At 34.6% G+C, this 21,620-nt stretch overlaps 2 protein-coding genes across 2 annotated transcripts; both read left to right on the top strand.

Annotated features, from left to right (window-relative positions):
• The first annotated feature begins 136 nt into the window (after window positions 1-136).
• On the top strand, window positions 137-5,312 carry LOC762932 (phospholipase A2). Its single transcript, XM_030980611.1, has 5 exons — window positions 137-354; window positions 935-997; window positions 3,121-3,277; window positions 3,839-3,969; window positions 5,097-5,312. Exons 2-5 carry the CDS (start codon window positions 943-945, stop codon window positions 5,264-5,266), a joined length of 513 nt encoding a protein of 170 aa, XP_030836471.1. The 5' UTR covers window positions 137-354; window positions 935-942; the 3' UTR covers window positions 5,267-5,312.
• Window positions 5,313-14,337: 9,025 nt separating this feature from the next.
• Window positions 14,338-20,034, top strand: LOC100893578 (phospholipase A2, membrane associated). The gene is made up of 5 exons (XM_030980544.1): window positions 14,338-14,513; window positions 15,293-15,374; window positions 17,487-17,634; window positions 18,821-18,954; window positions 19,465-20,034. Exons 2-5 carry the CDS (start codon window positions 15,314-15,316, stop codon window positions 19,626-19,628), a joined length of 507 nt encoding a protein of 168 aa, XP_030836404.1. The 5' UTR covers window positions 14,338-14,513; window positions 15,293-15,313; the 3' UTR covers window positions 19,629-20,034.
• Window positions 20,035-21,620: the final 1,586 nt, after the last annotated feature.

Here is a 21,620-nt window from a genome sequence, read left to right as displayed (position 1 = left end):
CATACAAACATACAAAGGAATAATCCATCCATGACGTCATTCTCTTCAAAGCAGTTTCCCGTCCACCACCTTTGTGTAGCGTCCTGTCCAAACCAAGGTCTCGTAACTCCTTGACCGAACTCAACACAATTACAACAACAACAGGTGTGCGCACACCAGTCCGCACCCGGGCCGTGTACATACAATGTACGGTGTATGTTTGTCTGTGCAGCGATAGAATATTTTGGCGTCATTGGAGCTATAAGATGGCGCCTGCTTAGTAACGCCATGATATTTTATACGCAGTGACGAACGCTTACAAATTGGTTATTTTCTGCTTGTAATATTCAGGTTGAGCACCTGAATATAATTATGGTAAGGAATACACATTTACCATTTTTATCACCTTTATCATAGTATCATTAGAAAACTTGCCGCTTAGTCACGACCGTCGACTTTTCATGTCCATCTTTTATTATAGTAAGTTAATAGCCTAATGCGTTTCGACCCAAGTCAACTTACGAATCATGGCCGGTTACGGAACTTAAAACAGAAATCCATAAATTTAAGGGAACAATATTCTCACGCTCATGAATCCAAAACATGTATTTTTGTCATACATTTCGAATTAGGGGCCTATATCATGTCAGCATTGTCAGAATGTATTATGATCATTGCAGAGCCCTCAAGAAGAGCAGTGTCAATACGGATGAGGCTATACCCTAAAAATGTGATCAGTTTGTTTTCTTCGTGTAGTAGTAGTAGAAGTAGAAGTACTAGTAGTATATATTAGTAATTGTATATGTTAAGTGTTGTTGCTGCTGTTAAATATTATGAATTATTTTTCATATAGATGTACAAAAGTATTCACTAAAACAATATACTTTCATTAAACTTTGATAAAACATTAAACAATGATATTAATTCACTTTAATAAATACAAATTGAATTTCAGCAATCGGTATGAGACGTTCAGGAGCTTCATTTGTTGCACTCGTGCTTTCTTTTCTGTATATAGGTAAGTCAGCATTGTTACCACTTTTTGTTATTTAAAAAGTAAATTCGTTTACAATTAAGCGGTAACGATTAGATAGATCTTAACCATTAAGAAAGTGGTAATGGAAGAAAGAGTTGAGACATCACTCGGTTGAGAAGTAGTAACATATGGAGAATGGTTGGCATAGTAAGGAGACATCACTCGGTTGAGAACTAGTAACATATGGAGAATGGTTGGCATAGTAAGGAGACATCACTCGGTTGAGAAGTAGTAACATATGAAGAATGGTTGGCATAGTAAGGAGACATCACTCGGTTGAGAAGTAGTAACATATGGAGAATGGTTGGCATAGTAAGGAGACATCACTCGGTTGAGAAGTAGTAACATATGAAGAATGGTTGGCATAGTAAGGAGACATCACTCGGTTGAGAACTAGTAACATATGAAGAATGGTTGGCATAGTAAGGAGACATCACTCGGTTGAGAACTAGTAACATATGGAGAATGGTTGGCATAGTAAGGAGACATCACTCGGTTGAGAACTAGTAACATATGGAGAATGGTTGGCATAGTAAGGAGACATCACTCGGTTGAGAAGTAGTAACATATGAAGAATGGTTGGCATAGTAAGGAGACATCACTCGGTTGAGAAGTAGTAACATATGGAGAATGGTTGGCATAGTAAGGAGACATCACTCGGTTGAGAAGTAGTAACATATGGAGAATGGTTGGCATAGTAAGGAGACATCACTCGGTTGAGAACTAGTAACATATGGAGAATGGTTGGCATAGTAAGGAGACATCACTCGGTTGAGAACTAGTAACATATGAAGAATGGTTGGCATAGTAAGGAGACATCACTCGGTTGAGAACTAGTAACATATGAAGAATGGTTGGCATAGTAAGGAGACATCACTCGGTTGAGAACTAGTAACATATGGAGAATGGTTGGCATAGTAAGGAGACATCACTCGGTTGAGAACTAGTAACATATGAAGAATGGTTGGCATAGTAAGGAGACATCACTCGGTTGAGAACTAGTAACATATGAAGAATGGTTGGCATAGTAAGGAGACATCACTCGGTTGAGAACTAGTAACATATGAAGAATGGTTGGCATAGTAAGGAGACATCACTCGGTTGAGAACTAGTAACATATGAAGAATGGTTGGCATAGTAAGGAGACATCACTCGGTTGAGAACTAGTAACATATGAAGAATGGTTGGCATAGTAAGGAGACATCACTCGGTTGAGAACTAGTAACATATGAAGAATGGTTGGCATAGTAAGGAGACATCACTCGGTTGAGAACTAGTAACATATGAAGAATGGTTGGCATAGTAAGGAGACATCACTCGGTTGAGAACTAGTAACATTATGGAGAATGGTTGACATAGTAAGGAGTCAAAACTCTTCTCGGCGAGATTCTAAACGACTGATTTTAATTTAAATGATGCATCATGATCACTATAGAATCGGGTACATGATTTCATGAATCAATCATTTTCATAATGATAAAGAAACATTAATTTTCTCTTTAGAAAGCGCTGATGATGCCACGCGAGCTCATAACTTTCAAATCAAATCATACTTTTATATCCAGTTTTAAGAGTTCCCGTATTCAAGGTCTATACCGTAGTGGCAATTTTCATTGATTTCTTAACAGATGCCATAACGGGACTCGAACCGATGAATTTTCTATCACTACTCCAGTGTTGTCAATATTCGACACTATACAACAGTATACTATCACTAACATATTAAAAACATATACATGGTAGATTATAATGATGATTGGTATCCCGTGTGCTAAGCTGTATCAGATTATTAAATGAACGTTGTTTTTTTTAAATTAATTTGGAAATTCCATTCACCTATTTCTTGTAATAATGATCAAGGATGATTCTTGAATGATCAGTTATTTCATGGGGATACCAATTAATTTGTATTTTACCTGTTTATATGCTTGTGTATTTATCTATTTTGTTTTTGATGCTGTAATCTGTTTTATTATTACCAAACAGGGCCTCATGGAAGACCACCAAATTGGTGATATTTGCCACCCTGTATAAATATCAGAAATAAATAAATAAAAAAATAAATAATAACAAATTCATTAAAATGTTTTTTTTCTTTCATTTAGCATGTTTAGCGGAAGCAAATGTAATAAGTTTGGGGAGTATGCTGGGATGGCTAGATCCGAAGCTTAATTCTATCTTTGGAGCTTACGGCAGATTCAATAGATATGGATGTTACTGTGGCATTGGTGGCTCAGGATTACCTATGGATCAAATCGACTGGTAATAATCATTTATACTTCTCCTCGTCCTTCTTATTCCCTTTATTTCTGTATTATCAGCATCATCTTTTTTTCTTCCTCCTCCTCCTCCTCTTCCTCCTCGTCTTACTCTTCTTCTTATTCTCCGTCTACTTCTTCTCCTGCTATCACCTGGTAATAATCATTTCTTCTTCTCCTCGTCCTTCCCATTCCCTTTCTTTCTTTATTATCAACATCATCTTTTTCTTCTTCCTCCCCCTCCTCCTCCTCCTCCTCTTTCTCTCCTTCCTACTCTTCTTCTTCTTCTCCGTCTTCTTCTCCTCCTTCTTCTTACTCTTCTTCATTTTCTTCTTCTTCTCCACGTCTATCTAATTATTAAATAATTCTTGCAATTATAATATCCGAATTCCATTTTATTCACATAGAAATTTATCGTTGATCACGTAAGAATGTAACTGTCCATCGAAAAATAATGTCGATTTTAAATAAACTTGGCATTCCTTTCCAGGCCATATTATATGCATACCTGTATTGAGTGTGTACAATGCTCATGTTTAAAGTGATCTTTGTTAATTCTATTCAGCTGTTGTCAGCTACACGATGCATGTTATGACAGCTTAACAGACGACGGGACATGTACAAGAGGAGGAACATTCAGCCATCTTTATCAATATACTAAATACAAAGAAGATGGAAGACCACAAATCAACTGCAGTAAGTAGAACGTACACATTATGAATATAGACGTATAATATCATCTTTTCATGGTACAGAATATGGATATTATTATATTAATATCAAATATTGAGTAAAGAAGAAAAGGAAAATGAACACGAAAAGAAAAAGAAAAGGTGCCCTAATATGAGGTTGGTATAATTGCCACCCAACTTTTGGCAAACTTCTAGGCAATCGTCTGTAGTAATATAAAGTTTGCCAAATGAATACTGCGTGTATGCTCACTTTCTACCAAATGCGCACTGAATTTTCCCATACATAACCAACCTAGAGTTAATTGAATCAGGGTAGACACGGCCCTATAGGTTTATTGTCTAATAGGCATAGTTGTCCAGGAAGTAGTTTTCCTAGATTTCTGCTGGTAAACTTGTCCTCGAATATAATACTATTCCAGAAGTGGTCTCTTATATTCATGAAAATACTTGACAGTTTTTCAAGGTGAGATGACTTCTTTCCAAACGGGATGCTAAGAGAATGGAATTATCTTGTATACGTAAGGCCATTAAAAAAAAACATGTTTAGCGTCCTGCCTTTTTGAAAAATAGGAACGAGGAGACCCTTTTTGTCTTTCTTTTCTTTTCAAAATGGCCGCTAGGTACATTTACCCTGACAGTCGGGCTTTTTTCAGGATGGCCGCCAGCATTTAAAAATAAAATTAAAAAATGATCATTTTTGAAAAGAAAAAAGAAAGAAAAAGGAGGCCCCCAAAGGAAGCGGACGGGGACGCTAAACAAGATTTGTTTGTTAATTGCCTAATAGATGCTATCTATAGAGATTGAAAAGGGAGACAAAATATTTAAATTCTGTGCATGGAACAAAGAAATTTGGTCCCATGACTTGAAATGAAGCAATCATAGCTTTATATTAAACTTATTTTGTTATCATTTCTTTATTCGAGAAAAGTATAATACACTAGGAGTAGACATTATACAAATAAATCCAATATGGTTTGAGGAAAGAACCCCAAACAAGTTGTTTGGCAAAGTAGTACCATAATAATGACAGTGAGAAAGTGCCCTTCTTACCAGGTCCATTGCTTGTAAAGGCTTGTAATGTTGCTCTTCATTTAGAGAACTTAAACTATAATTATTTGTATTTTCTTACAGAGGAATCTGACGACCCTTGTGCTTACAAGCTGTGTCAATGCGATAGAAAGGTGGCAGTTTGTCTTTCTACACACGAATCCAAGTACAATATGAAGTACAAGAACTACGATCGGAATACTAAATGCGAGAAGAAAAAATGGATGCAGGCAGACTTCTGTCAAATACTATAACATCTTCGGGTGTTGAAATGTCCACGCTGAATTCAAATAATACCAACATCATGATCAGCTCGACTTTATTAACCTCCATCGTTATAATGTGTTTAATTACGTTAACCAATACAGCGCGTCGCATACTCGTAATTGCATGGCTAATGACTCATTATAATACATCATTCTTTTAAACATCACTAATTTTATGAAAATATATTACCTGTCATTACCATAACTCAATATTATTTGGCGCAATCGTGGGTAACTGCCTTCATTTTGAACCTTGGACCTTCCGGTTCCAAGACTATCATGCCATCCATCCTTTGAGCTATACTGAATCGTATGTGATAAGGGACCTTTCGAAAGGGTACGGTAGAGAGTACGTTTCAAGACGGAGAGTTTCACTATGAACATGACGGACAAAGAAAGAGGACAAAATATAAAGTTCCTCATTCTACCCTCAACAATTGCTGTGGTAGACAAAGGAACATCCCTTCACTGCCATTATGTAAAAATGTTTAGAACAGGTGTCACATATGCATATTCACCTGTTCTACACATTTTTACATATAGCAGTGAAGGGATGTTCCTTTATCTACCACAGCGATTGCTGAGGGTAGAATGAGGATTTTTGTCCTCTTTCTTTGTCCGTCATGTTCATAGTGTTTAGTCCACCGTGACCGTCCTTGCACAATATACCCGTCCTCATAAATTTTGAAAACCGTCTCGATTTCTGGGGACAGTGACGCGAAGTCATGTCTAAAATAAAAACGAAAGTTTCAAGAGAAAATTGAATACGCGAAAGGTAATATAGAAAAAACGTGGAGAAATTTGAATCTTCTAATCCCTCGTAAAAATAAGGCTAACAAAATTGCTTCATTAGAGGTCAGTTCAAAGGAAATTAAAGATACAGAACTAATCGCTCCAAGTATGGACGACTATTTTATTAACGTAGGCCCAAATCTGGCACAAAAGATCATGAGAAATTATGACGATGACTCATTATATCATGCAGCACAAAATCTGTTGAATTGTCACTTCGAATTTGTTACAGTGACAGTTGATTATGTATCGCGCGAATTGAATAAATTATCAAATGATAAGGCCATGGGAAATGACTTGCTTCCAATTAAACTGATTAAACTAGGAGCTCACTTTTTAATGCAACCATTAACGCATATAGCAAATAATTCTATTACTACTTCTATACTTCATGGATTGTTCCTGATATGTCGAAGATTGCATGTGTAGTTGCTTTACATAAAGAGGGAAAGAGAGAGGCATGTAATAGCAGACTAATCTCGTTTATACAGATTTTATCAAAAATATTAGAAAGAGTTGTTTTTTATCAAATATATACGTATTTAAAAGAAAATTGTCTTATAAGGGAATATCAATCAGGTTTTTAGGTCCCTACAGTCTACAACCACAGCCTTATTGAATGTCACAGATGATTAGCTCACGGGTATAATTCCCATTTTTTTTCTCTGTTTTTTACAGTAATTTCCAGTTTTATTTCATCATTTGATCACAGTTTATTATATTTGATATACTGTTTGTTTGGTTGTTTGGTTATACAAAAAGTCTTTTAATCTTATTCATTAAAGTAATATATATAATTATATAGCGTAAACTTTAAACGTAATATATCTTTCATATTTCCTTACCTATATTTGTACAGTGTATGTATATCTTAGCATTTATTATAATTTGTTGTTGCATGTATTGTACGGCTCCATTGTAAACCAGCCAAGTAGCTGAACTGGGCTTTTATCGTGCTTAAATAAATGAATCAAATAAAATCAAATCACATGTGTCCCTTTTCATGTACTCTTTTTGGCATCTCATTCCATATGTATTTCTTTGTTTTTGTTATCCTTCTTTAATCTTCTCTTTGTTATCTTTGATATTCTTTCTTTTATCCTTCTATCACTTTCTCTTTGATATTTCCTAATGTTATTCTTTGTTTTATCCTTTCATTTTTTAAAATTCATCACCTTTAATAGAAAATGGAAAAAGGTATACCTAAACAAAAATGAATATTACAAGGAATTCAGGAGGCCGAGACAGCCCACCCCCCTCTCCCCATGAGAGATCCAAAAGGAATGGAGAGAGAGAGAGAGAGAGACATAGAGAGAGTGAGAGAGAGAGAGACAGAGAGAGAGACAGACAGAGACAGAGAGAAAGAGAGAGAGAGACAAAGAGAAAGAGAGCGAGACAGAGAGAGAGAGAGAGAGAGACAGACAGAGATAGACACATAAAGGGAGAAATGGTAGAAGACAGCAAACTTGAAGACAATAGAACAATATCAAGGATAAGTGAAAAAGAAAAGGGAAGGAAGGAAGAGAGGAAAATTAGAAAGAGAGGATAAGATTGAAATCGGTGATAGAGAGTGAAAGATAGAAGGGACTATCATGATTGATTAGTAAGGGGATAAGTGGAGGTCATTTATTTATTTGTTCGTTTGTTTGCTTGTCGCTTTTTATATGGTATTTGGTACTGGCTCCCCCTCCGCCCTTTTTTTCTTTTATTCATGAGATTAACCGTCCCCTCTTTTCGGGTTCTTTGCAACCAATTCGGAAGCAAAAAACGACATAAGAACATGGTGGCTACCACTAAAAGCTACGTCTGTTGGCCGCCAATTTTAATCAGGATGGATCATTGATCCGTTTAGTTCTACCCGTCGCATCTAACTTGAATTCAAATTTGCAAAGAAAAAAAAAATGCATGTCCTGTCTAGCAGTTGGGCCATTTTAGAAAACTTGCCGGCGGGCTTGTAAACATTATGTTAAATTATATACCTCATACACAGATTGTCATTCACTGATTGGTCAAAACTATATCACATGTCAAGGAGCATTTCGATCTATCAAGTATCATTACGTCAGAGGGTTTGATAGCTACTATCAAACCCTGGGATAGGACCCCTAACCCCTCCCGCGACTTAGTTGCGCACACAAATTTTTGGAGTTGCTAGGCTACCGCAATCGCGCGGTTACGCGCAGCGCGTAGGAATTAAATATAATATACCTCATACATAGATTGTCATTCACTGATTGGTCAAAACTATATCACATGTCAAGGAGCATTTCGATCTATCAAGTATCATTACGTCAGAGGGTTTGATAGCTACTATCAAACCCCGGGATAGGACCCCTAACCCCTCCCGCGACTTAGTTGCGCACACAAATTTTTTGAGTTGCTAGGCAACCGCAATCGCGCGGTTACGCGCAGCGCGTAGGAATTCAATACTCTTGCCTTGGACTTGATGTTGGATTTTTCTTATTCTGGTGAGTAATTCCTCTTGGTCTAGTTTCCTGTTTTTTAGTGCTAGATCTAGACCTACAGCTAGACCTAATCATGAATCAATAAAAAGGATGAGGTATATAAAACAAATATGGACTGCTCTGTAATCGGATGATGGTGGGAACTACCACTCCCTCGGTGGTGTTAACACCGGCCCTTCTATCACCCCTCGGCTTCGCCTCGGGGGTGATAGAAGGACCGGTGACAACACCACCTTGGGAGTGATAGTTCCCACCATCATCCTCATGAGCAGTCAATATTTGTATACTATCAAAGATATGGTTTGACGCATGTGGCTGTATTATTAATAGAAGACAATTCAAGTCACTATTAAAATCACATTTCGGGACGTTATTGTATATGTATTCGGCTTTGGATATTGTCATAATGCAATCCAGTCAGGGATGATCGCTATTGATATAGATCTAAGTATATAAAGTCTCTAATCTATAGCATGCTTAGGAATAAGAATGCCAAATTTAAGACCTCTATTCCTAAAATCCAATGCATTTCTAAGCATGCTAATTCTTCTCACCAAAAAGTGTTTAAACTCATTTTTTGGTAGTTATGGATGTATAAACGTGAACGAGTTTTACATTAAATTTCTTGTTAACAGTAGGTAGGGTTATTTTTCAGCAAAAAACAAAGGCGAATGGATGACCATGGGCCGAGTAAGGTGATTTTCGTTGATGATGATCTAAGCGCGAAGTCAACCTTGTCTTCTATTTAAAGTGACAGTATAAGACACAAACTATATAGGGAGCGTCATTATTTTTAAGAAGAAAAACAAGACAGCCAGAAAATGCTCTCAAACTAAAATCGGATTCATGTTTCAACGACTTTTTAGGACAGCCGAAGGCTAATCATTCGCCATTCTATACACTATTAGACCTAAGCTATTTCAGACATCACAATAATTTATTTAAAACAAATATTTAATCGGCATGTATAATTTATAGTAGTCGCCGTGGAAGTGGTGGTGGTCACTGGTGGAAGTAGAAAATGTAGTATTATAATGGTATCATTAGCAAGTAGTATAAAAACCACTTTGTTTATTTGTTTGATTTTATTTCTGCATTTTCAACATAAAAATACGTAATATACAAAGTAGGTATACATAATTAACACAAATTAAAACAAATATTAAAATCGTTTTATAGTTTCAATCAATTAAGTAATTATAGCTTTAAAAAAAAAACAGGCCTTGTTGACAAATCATTTCAAAATTAACAATGCAGGAGACCGCCATTATTCCAATACCGCAGATAATAATCATTATAAATCCTATGGCAGCATAATTTTTCATAGAAACGTGTTCAATGATAGCTTTGTTTTTTATTAAACATTGATTAGTTATCTTCCAATATTTCTGATAAGCAATTTTGAATATAAGATTATACATATAATGTGACACAAGTTTGATCAAAATTTACATTTTTATTAAAAAGACAGTCAAGGAGTGACCATGGACCGGTTGGCATAATCGCTTTGCCATTTTGTTTTCGAATCGAGAGTTAAGTTTTTATGGTAATGGTTTTTTGACTGTTGAACATCAGGTTTAGCGAAGATATCAAGGGTGGCCCACGGTCTCCCAACCGCCAAACGCTTAAGTGTGGAGCTAGGTTTATAAACTAACCAAATCATTCACAACTCAAGTTCATGGTTAGTGTTTTCATTTTTGATTCTTTTGAAATGAAATTACTGAGGTTTTGACCCCTAAATAGCTCAAATAAAACGGTATATAATTTGAAATAAAGTTGCCCAATATTCCATGAGTTAGAACGAGACTACAGTAGTTCTGTGACCAAAATGCGTATTGTTTTGCATCTCCCGTAATAATTTAATATTCATAACGTATAATTCATATCGATGCAAATTTGTAATATGTTTTGGTTCTGGGGAATCCCAACCTAACCATGGGGTGTTTCTTCGTCTGACGACACTCGGCATTGTGATGCTAATTAAGAGTACCCAACATCATTTTAACGTAATGCATGAGTTTAATGTATGTACAATGCGTTTGATTATTGCATTTCTAAGGTGCACAGACAGCATGAGAGGGTCATGAAGAGGGGGCTAGGGTAGTACAGACTTGGTATTTGGAGAGTTAGAATTTCTGAATTTTTGAGTTATCGAAACTTTGCCTTTTATAAAATATTTTAGAAAAAGCAAGCAATTTAGAGCATAATATGAATGAGGCTGGGTTTTGGTCGTTTTAGTACAGAACACGTGTACAGTGTTCAATATGGTAGGCACTTTTGTACCGTTGAATACTACTGAAATATATGCCTCTGCCTGGGGGCCGCCGTATCGACCAAGCGAAAAATTGTTCTGATAAAATTAGGATTTATTTTCAAGAGTCGACTTAAACACACAGGGAAATCTCAGCACATTTTAGAATTGTAATATGCAATAGATTGAAAACTATGCAAGACAAATATTAGGATGCCCCAAAAAACAAAAAACAAAAGATATAAAAAGTGTTTAAAACGGTCAAGGAATAGCCGTGGTCTGTAGGACGGCATCCTAACCGCCAGTTGTCAGTGTTTGTTTGTATCTATACTGGATTGACCAAGTTTCAAATCATGCTAATTTGACGGTTAAGTTTTTAAATAGCCGTGCAACTATGTCCTCCTGATTTAACATGTTTTATATTTTATAAACTTCTTTCCAGTCAACACAAAACAAAAATTGACTTAAAATCTACCCTAAATTCAGCCATTATAATGATTACTAGTAACTACTGTTTTGACGAAAGTACTTGAGAAATATGTTTCTGCTATAATAAAAACCATTTTTGAATTGAATTGAATTGAATAACGTAATAAGTCAGTATGTATATACCAAACTGAATATTCAGTGACTACCACCTGCACTCAATTTAAAAGACAGTCCAGGAATGACCAAGGTATATAACCTTCATTACGTTTACTGTGCGCCTAATTTCATTTAATGAGTAACGAATACAGATTCGCCATTCACTACAATAGGGGTGGACCGCGGTCTCCCAACTGCCAAACGCTATAGAGTGGTGATAGGTATTATAAACTGACCAAATCATCCACAACTCAAGATCATGGTTAGTGTTTTCAGTTTCGATTCTTTTGAAATGAAATTACTGCGGTTTTGACCCCTAAATAGCTCAAATAAAACTGTATAAAATTTGAAATAAAGTTGCCCAAGATTCCATGAGTTAAAACGAGAATATAGTAGTTTTGTGAATAAAATGTGTATTGGTCTGCATCTCCCATAATAAATTAATATTCATAACGCATAATTCATATCGATGCAAATTTCTAATATGTTCTGGCGAATCCCTATATACCTATCCATCCACTGAAATGGGGCGTTTCTTCGTCTGACGACACTCGGCATACCATTGTGATGCTAATTTAGAGTACCGACGTCATTTCAACGTATAGTTTAATGTATGTATAATGTGTTGGATTATTGCATTTCTAAGGTACATAGACAACATGACAGGGTCAGGAAGAGGGGGCTGGGGTAGTACAGACTGGATGTTTGGAGAGTTAAATGAGATATCCCCAGGATAAGGAATATCTGAATGTTTTAGATATTGGAACTTAGTCTTTTACAAAATATTTTAGAAAAAGCAAGCAATTTAGAGCATAATGATCAATTTATGAGACTGAGGCTGGGTTTTAGTCGTTTTAGTACAGAACATACCAATTAGTCTTTCCAGCAAACTTTGCCTTAATTCTGCATTACATTCATATAATACTCGAAGTTCTTCTAATTTTCATTTAAATAAAGTAAGACTAAATATAACCTTAAAAATCTACATTTTTGAAAGAGCCACAATTATTGTGGAATAATATACCTCATGATATAAAATCTAGTCCATCAATTAACGTAAAGGATATATAAATTATTTTAAATCCAACAAAATAAATAAAGAGTGATTCTGTACACGGTCAGGTTTTTGTTTTGTTTCTGTTCCCCCCTCTATTTAGGCTATAGTTTTTGTTTTTAAATTACTTTTTTAAACAACAATATTATATTACTGTTTCGGTGGCAGCACCAATAAAGTCTTTGGCTCTCATATCCGTCTCCACATTTATATGACATTTTTTGTTGTTGTTGTATTCTATTGTAAATGTTTCTCTTTAACTTGTACGCTATGTTTTTTATTTTGTATATGTTTGTTATGATGTTTTTATGATGAATCAAATAAAGATTAATTCAAATTCAAACATGTGTAGTATTTGAATAATGGCAACAAACAGACATTGTATTTTCCCTCGGTTTAAAACAGTCATAAAGCAGGGCATTTTTGGTAGAGATGCGACTCACAGTTACAGGGCTAATCGTGGTAGAGCATGAAAATGAGGAGCCGCTCTATTTTAAAAGTACCCCCCCCCCAAAAAAAAAATAAATAAATAAATAAAATAAAAATAAATAAATAAATAAATAAATAAATAAAAAAAAAAAAAAAAAAAAAAAAAAAAAAATAATAATAATAATAATAATAATAATAATAATAATAATAATAATAATAATAATAATAAAAATAAATAAATTAATAATTTTTTTTAAAAATACATAAATAAATAAATACATTTTTTTTTAATTATTAAAAAAAATTAATAAATGGAAAAATGAGAAGACAAAAATGGAGAAAAAACAACAAACAAATGAATGATTCAGTATCTCGACAAAAAAGGAAGAGGAGTTGAAGTGCTTCAAATCAGTTGTCTCGAGGCTGGAAAATTCATAAAATGCACTTGACCTTTTAGGAAATTCTGCCTGTAAAATATACTGGTCTTTGCCTGCAAGTTTATATATCAAATAACATTTGCTAAGCTTATAAGTGAAGTCCTTTCTTTCTCTATCCTTCAACGTACCCCACCGCCCCCTTCTTCTCTCTCTCTCTATCTCTCTCTCTCTCTATCTCTCTTTTTCTCTCTCGAATTATGTCAACTTGACGTAATTTGAAATTAGATAGCGTGATTTCGTGCCGGCGCCCCCCCCCCCCCCCCCCCCCGTTGCACTTGAGATAACAGCTATAGTAGCTATCCAATAGTTTACTTTTGTTAGATTATTGATATCGAACTCTCTTTGAATAAACACAATCAATAGTCCACGTATCACGTCAATTTTGATGAATCGTTCATTTATTTGAGAAGCAATTTCATTAGTGACTTTCTCACGCCCTTCCAATCCGCGCTGTCTGTAATGTATAGGATTCGTTTTCATAGCTGAAATGCCCTATTTCATGCTTTTCTATCGATTTTGTTGATGTTTTGCAATACCAACAATTTTATTCGTCAAGTCATCCTAGGCCTATCACTTACACCATGCCTGACATCATGCCTTAGAGAAACACAATTTATTAAAAACAAATCTCATCATGATAATAGTCAGTTGGAGGTATTAATTCTTTTACAAAGCCGTCTCACATCATTTATTACGATAATTTACAATCGCAGCCACCACATCCTCCTTCCCACACATTTAATTTGTGAATATTCAGGAAAGAGGTAAAAAATGGAATTTGTTATGAGTAATATATTTTATCCCTCTCTCTCTCTCTCTCTCTCTGTCTCTCTCTTTTCTTTACCCCTCTATACTGGCTTTGGTTTTGATATCGACTGGACCGTCTGTTTGCTTTTCAATAACCGTGCACCAATAAGAGACAGACAAACAGTAAACAATTAAATAAATACATTTTTTTTTATTACAATGCACCGATCCATGAACACACAATCATCCCACGTATTACGAACGCTCCGTTAAATTTGTGTTCCATAACACACGATACTGCGGTTTTTGCGGTGTTGCCATTAACGTGTTGAGTTGAAAATGGCGTCGTAAATGCACTAGTTACTGTAGTCAAAATGGCGGCTCGGTAAAACCGTTTCAGATTAAGTGTGTATTACTCAATTCGCGTGAACGAGATACTTCCTCATTTCATAGCCGAATTTAGATATTCACAAAGGTATGTTCTTGACTCATTGTACTAATGGCTATCATCATGATCATGTTTCCTATTTTGTAAGATATGATGGCATCCGTAAGCGAATAGCCTGTTGAGTATTATGTTTACGTTATCAAGGCATATTACTTATCTGTGTTAATTCATAAGATAGGCATTTTGATATTTGTTTATGATGCTATAATGATTTTTATCTAGGCCTATATACAGGACAGGGGTTTATTACAATTTCACATCTTATTATGCATGATATACCCTGTAATGCCTTTATAGGATGTAAATCACTTTATTTAACATGATTATTTCTATAAATAAGCGTTTGTAGAGTCTTTTAAGGCAAGTTTGAAGTATTTTTTGTTTAACAGTAATTTTATAGGGCAGTTTTTAATTATCTGTATTATTGCTGTATGTTTATTTTACGTTGTACCTTATGTTAAGCGCTTAGAAACATTGTATTAAGCGCTTAATAGATGTAAGTTATTATTATTATCATTATTATTATGTTGCATATTTGCAAAGCAGATTTCCAAAATTATCACACAGGGCTTAATAATAGCATGAATGATTATTGAAATGCAACGCATATATTGTCGTCTTATAATTTGGACATTACTTCCACATCCTTTCCTCTTTTTCTCATTCGTCTTTTATCTTCTCCTCTTCCTCCTTCATCTTTCTAAACAAGTGCCTGTGTCTACCACTTTTCATTTTGGCGGTATTTTATTCTATGAAACTAATGACCGATTTGTTTTTCCCCTTTAATTTTTTTCATATGATAAAAGTTATCATAAGCAGATAGAAAGATGGATGGGACAAGAGCTCTTCTAAGTATCATCTTGCTCTTGGCAGTATCACTGTCACTAGGTAAGAACAACATCACTTCTTTCAATTAGGTTAACTTTATCATTCTTGTCTGTATATTTTGTTTACTTACAGAACACATTGATGATTTTATTTATTCAAAGATATGTTATCTTTCATTATATTGCTTTAATAGCAGTTAAACTGTTTTCTTTCTTTGTTTTTCTTTTAGAAATGTAGAAAAGTTACATGATACTGTATTATTTGATTGCATATAAAATGTAAATACAAAACAAACAAGTTTTGAATTTAAATGTATTAACAAATTCATTATTAAAAAAAAATCTAGCCAAAGAATGGAACTAGGCTCGACTAGCACTTGTGCTAAATTCTAGTTCCCATTAACAACTTTACCTAAATATTAGTAATACACATATTTATGTGTATATCTTTTGCACATAGTATGCAGAGCTATGTCTAAATGTCGTTTTAAAACCGATATTGTTCAATCAACATTACTCTCATGTTATGTATACATGTATCAGTATTATTCTTTGTATTGTATGATTGTTCATAATATAATTGTACTGTCATTATTGTGATGTGTTGTTGTTAATAAATTCAAATTCAATTCAATTCAATTCAACATTTCTAGGATACATCTCCACCTGTATTTACCGTTTCCTTACAACTCTCTCGTCCTCATTCTTAGTTTCAAAGTGCCCAACATAGCAATACTTTCTGTATGAGCCTATATACAAGCTGACGTAACCATAATTCAATACATGCATTTATGATCGATAATGAAAACGTTAATTATTATAATATTAAAATATGTGGCGTCACCTGTTCAGGGAGGAGAAAAGCGATATGCATCGATCGGGCCTCTCCTTTATGTTGTTTGCAATAGTATATGAAGAAAAACAATATTAATCAAACATGATAAAGATAAAATAACATGAAAATGATACCAATATGATATTGGCTATGGCAAAGCGCTCATTATTACCCATAACTCATCGGGATCCAAGGAATTCCCTTTTCCACAGATATTCCTCCTGGGGGTTGTTTCACAAAGATCCTAAGTTGAACTTATCTCTAAGTTGGACTTAAAAATTATGGAAAGCCATTAGCATCTTTGAAAATATTTTGTAAAAGTTATTTTAAAAGGCATACAAATCATTAATATTTTCTATTATCAAGGAGATGACATGTTCTCGATGTGGAATTAATGTAAAGTGTAAAATAATTAAATTTTTGCTTTTGAATATATTTTATTTTATGGCTTCAAATGGCTCTCCATAATATTTAAGTCCAACTTAGAGTTAAGTTGGACTTAGGATTGTTTGTGAAACACCCCCGGTCTTACATAAGTTATACACTTGGGTGGAGAGAGTAAATGTAGTATCGGTGTCTTGCCAAGTGGCACGAACCCACGACCTTCTCCCCGCAAAACATTTTCATACCATTCGACTACAACCCCTCCGAGTCGTCCCTCTTTATACGATGAAGGTGTTTCTTATGTATATTGCTAAAGTTGATAAAGTAAAACTATGCACAAAGAAAGTAACATGAGTATAGAGAAGTCTATTCAAATTATATAGCACAACCTGTGTTTTTGTTATCCCGTCCGGAACAAAAAAAGTTGCTGTTAAGCTATACTCTAAACATGTATATATTATATCGGGGAAAATGTGCTAACTTTAAAACTACTCATCATGCATTAGGCTGATTCATCATCCTTTTTGTTAAAGATAAAGACCAGTTATGGTCATGCGATTGCATTGTGAAAGAAACGTTGTGAAATCGATCAGAAAAGGTTGATCATCTAGCATAGATGTACTGCAAGGTTCTGGTATCATCAAAATGATAAGAAATGTGGCCCAGTCTTCATAAAGTTACAAGCACTGTACTCAGAAAGATGTATATGGGACTACGCACACTTGTGCGACACGTGCGTTTTTATCTCTCACATGATGATAGATAAACTAATTTACCAAATATATCAATTAGTAGGCGGTTTCCCGGCAAAATTTTTATCATCATGAATTATTCAAAACATATTCTTTCACATGATTGGTAATAAGAGCTTTCATTTCATTTTTTGAAATTTGGGCGTTTCCAATACTGGTCTTTACCTTTAAGTTGTTTTTGGTTTTCATTTGTGTATCCTAGTTTCAGGTGATGTTCTGAGCATGGGAACGATGATTGATTGGGAAGATGAAAGCACACACTCCATCTTTGATGTCATGACTAGATTCAATCTATATGGTTGTTATTGTGGATTCGGTGGACAAGGTGTCCCTGTTGACAAGATTGACTGGTGAAGACATACTTTGTTATTTATTATACCAAGCTACTATTCTTAAAGGGGAAGTACACCCTGAAATTAAGTTAGTTTTAATAGGAGTAGAAAAATGAGAGAAACAAGTCAGTGAAAGTTTGAGCAAATTCCGATTAAAAATAAGGAAGTTAGGATTTTTGAAGTTGTGATCAATCAAACACAAATTGGCAACTCTATGACGTATCATGCGAGCTCAACTTTCATTTGCTCAGTACTAAAAAAATCTAAAATTTTCATTTTCCCTCAAGAAAAATTTCAAGCATACATGAACCCTAAATATAATAATTGCAAATATGTTTCTATACTCCCCCTGCAAGGAACAAATATATATTCCGTCATCAATAACGAAGAAAACATGATTTTATGGAATATTATGCACAAAGCTAATGAAGGAGAGCTCGTATAATAAGTCACAGAGTTGCCGATTTGTATTTGATTGATCACAACTTCAATAATTCATAACTTTCTTATTTTCATTCAGAATTTGCTCAAACTTTCACTCACCTGATTTTCTTATTATTCTGCCTCTATCAAAACAAACTTATTTTGGGGTTGGACTTTCCCTTTAAACAATTTCATGTTGAAAGTAAGTTGATTGAAAAACAAAGACTCGGAGAAATATTTCTCTGAAAAAATAATAATGGAAATGTTTTTATGGCTTTGTCTGTTTTCGTACATCATAATTTATGAAACATAAATTAGTTCCATCATTGCTACCAAACTTATCTCAGGTATAAGATTCTGTATGTCTATTTTCGCAAATGTTAATTATTATAAAACGAGTAGTCACATTTTTGAAAAACTCATGAAGTTGTCAGGTCTCAAATAAACAGAAATGTATTTTTTGAATACTGATTTTTTTAATTTTTTTATCCCATTCAATGTAAATATTATACAGTAATACAGTTGATGTTAAAGTTTAACCGTAATAACTTTAATTCTCATGGATGTGGGAAATATTTTTAGATTAGCTTCCTCTAGCATATGAGTAGCTAACAGGACACTAACGTGCCCCCCCCCAGATCGCCACTATTGGTGCATATCATCTCTGAGGAAAACCTCATTGATAATCCTGTTTCGGTAGTGTTTCAATGAATCATCCCCGCAAATATAGATCGTTACAAATAACCTAAACTAATCCTTTGTTCTCGTTGTTGTGTTAAAGTTGTTGTCGGGACCATGATGAATGCTATGATAACCTAGCAAAAGATGGGACCTGTCTCAGTGGAGATACAGGAGTGGGCAAGGTCTACAAATACACCAAGGTTAACAACGATGGCAAACACACTGTCCAGTGTAGTAAGTAATTTATTCCTTTTCCCAGCTTTTCTTTCTTCATTCTTCTTTCTCCTATTTTCTCTACTTTGAACTGTCCTTTAATGATATAACAGTCGGGCAAAATACAAATGTTTTTCTTTATGAATATATCTATGTTACATGCTTTGAACACACCACCACCACCACCACCACCACCAGCACTCTCATCATCATGATCATCGTTGTCGTCATCAATATCAACAACAACAATAACATTATCATCACCATCATCACAATCATCATCACCATCATCATCATCATCATCATCACTATCATATTTATCATCATCGTCATCGTCATCAGTACAATATAATCATTTAATCATGAACGTTATTTAGCAACTTCACAATCATGAAATAATTAAAAACTCAAAATCGTTATAAATTATGTTTATTCACGTCCAACTTTTATATAATGTTTTTCTGGATTCTTCTTTTCAAACAGGATTCCTTTTTAACTGAAGGATAACTTAACACTTTTCTTTTCTTTTAGAGCCCAGTTCAGACACGTGTGCAGAGAAGATATGTGCATGTGACAAGGCCTTGGCAGAGTGCTTCTCTACAAATGAACCATACTATAACAGCGCTAACAGGAATTACAATAGAGGTAGATTGTGCGGTAAACAAATGGCAAAATCCTGTCCAAATTTCAACTAGAAACCGTATTACCCAGGAGGAAAGATTTTCCAGTAAAGATCTTCTTGCAAAAGATTTTTTTTTTCATTTGGGATAAAACTGGATTGGTAGAGGTAATTTTTTTTCTCCAACCTAGTGCATCCCTTTTCAAAAGTCTACAACTCAAAACCGTCAAACTTACGGTGATGAAAACACTGAATGATAAGAATCTATTTTCAAATAGTGTTTGAGGAAGATGTGTTTAGTTCAATCATCACATCTTCATCATGTTCTCAGTATAGAAATTTCAGAATGTCGAGAGGTGTACAGCCTCCATGGGTCACGATAGGGTAGGTACAGGGCCATTTATACATAGAGTTTGGCCAATCCGGTTCGACTTGGGCATATTATGACGAATAAAGCTTTGTTGGACAAATTACTATATAACACAGAAGTATATGCGTCATGTTTTAACCAACTGAATACAAGTTGTCCGAACTTTGTGTATAGATGGCTCTGGTTGAGTAATTGTAACATTGCCCTCTGACGGTGAAATACGTTGGTGTAAGGATTCGTTCACACATGCCATGGCACAATGTGAATGTGAACAAACCTGTAATCGTGTTATTCTTATTCCAATTTGTCATGACCTGCTAGGCTGATCATTTTCACTCGAAGTAGAGAATTATTGGTCGATTATAATATACGGGCCTACTAATACTATGCCAAGTATTTTGTTTATGCTGGATGCCATTTTTTTTAAAAGTGAAATCCAAATCTAGTTGAAATTGAAGGTATGGGCTATTTCAATTGGCTGAATCGGTAATGTCTCCGCGATGTTATGGCGGCAAACTTTCCATTTGTTCAAACGCAAAAGTGACTAAATTTCCAATTTAAAAAAAATGTGTGACTTGGGATGTTTTTGTATTGGTTTTGTAGAGGGCCTACAATAGTATACTCTCCATACTATATTGGGTAGTACCCCACGGGTGAAGGCACACAGGAGAAAAATTGAAATTAGTGATATTTCGTACTACAAACGGGGGGCACTGTGTCGCAGTCCATTGTCCAAACTTTCATGATTTTGCTTCCCTGATCTTTTTGTTTTCATTCAAATGAACTTGTTAAAAATATTGGATTTCCCTTTAAGATCTATTATTGTATTAAACCATTTGAATATTCTCACATGAACCGTTCTTTACCGTCTATTACAGCTAGTAACCAGTTAAAATATTATGATTAAGTACTGTATAACTGGCGTAGAGATTACCTCACTGAAGATTACTTAAATTTAGTAGAATTTCTTAGCTTTTCTGAATCAGTACTTCCTGTATAATTATGATGGTTTAGTTTCTCCAATCGTTATTCAGAGAAGACGGTAAATGGAAATATTCAGTACGATGATTAATCAGCTGTAAACTTATCGCATACTTTGCATTTTTGGAAAACATATTTAACATGTAGAAGAGAGACAGTTAACGATTGGTTGATTTGGGTTTAGTGCTTTCTGTTTTTGTTGTTCATTAATTTATTCTGATATACTTTGCTGTGAAATTAGTTGTTATATTCTTCTTATTTGTCCATACTGTAAGACTCGCTTAATCTCAACGAAACTAAGAAAATATTTCATCTCACTCAAATTTGTGTGTGAGCTTTACATCGATTTCTTCCACCGGTCCCTCGGAGAGGACCTAAAGCCGTTGGTCTTCTGGTTGCTTACTAACAAGCATTTATTGCTTTCTTAGCAGTCAGGTAAAATAACCACCACCACCACGATATTTCTATAAAGTACTTATATATTACCATACATATATTTATGTGTGTGTAAGACTGATGAAGTGTGTTTGATGTATTCATCTCGGTCTAAAATATTTAAGTGAGGTAGATTTTATCAATTATTTATATCACCTTGATTTAGAGTAATTCATTTGAACTCATTTCACCTTTATGTTATATAGAAACAGAATATCCACCATTCTCATTCAGTGTAGCAGTACTAATAATGCAGTAATTTAGGTTTAATTAAGACAAAAG

The sequence above is a fragment of the Strongylocentrotus purpuratus genome, unplaced genomic scaffold (genome assembly GCF_000002235.5).
Source record: "Strongylocentrotus purpuratus isolate Spur 01 unplaced genomic scaffold, Spur_5.0 spur5_contig_820, whole genome shotgun sequence".
NCBI lineage: Eukaryota > Metazoa > Echinodermata > Echinoidea > Camarodonta > Strongylocentrotidae > Strongylocentrotus > Strongylocentrotus purpuratus.
The sequence above is the reverse complement of the archived record's forward strand: the minus strand, read 5'-3'. Positions and strand labels throughout refer to the sequence as shown.

Coding starts and splice junctions, on each gene's coding strand:
- LOC762932 (XM_030980611.1), top strand. CDS start 943: ATGAGACGTTCAGGAGCTTCATTTGTTGCACTCGTGCTTTCTTTTCTG. Junction 3,278..3,838: donor CCTATGGATCAAATCGACTG/GTAATAATCATT, acceptor AATTCTATTCAG/CTGTTGTCAGCTACACGATG. Junction 3,970..5,096: donor AAGACCACAAATCAACTGCA/GTAAGTAGAACG, acceptor ATTTTCTTACAG/AGGAATCTGACGACCCTTGT.
- LOC100893578 (XM_030980544.1), top strand. CDS start 15,314: ATGGATGGGACAAGAGCTCTTCTAAGTATCATCTTGCTCTTGGCAGTA. Junction 17,635..18,820: donor CCTGTTGACAAGATTGACTG/GTGAAGACATAC, acceptor GTTGTGTTAAAG/TTGTTGTCGGGACCATGATG. Junction 18,955..19,464: donor CAAACACACTGTCCAGTGTA/GTAAGTAATTTA, acceptor CTTTTCTTTTAG/AGCCCAGTTCAGACACGTGT.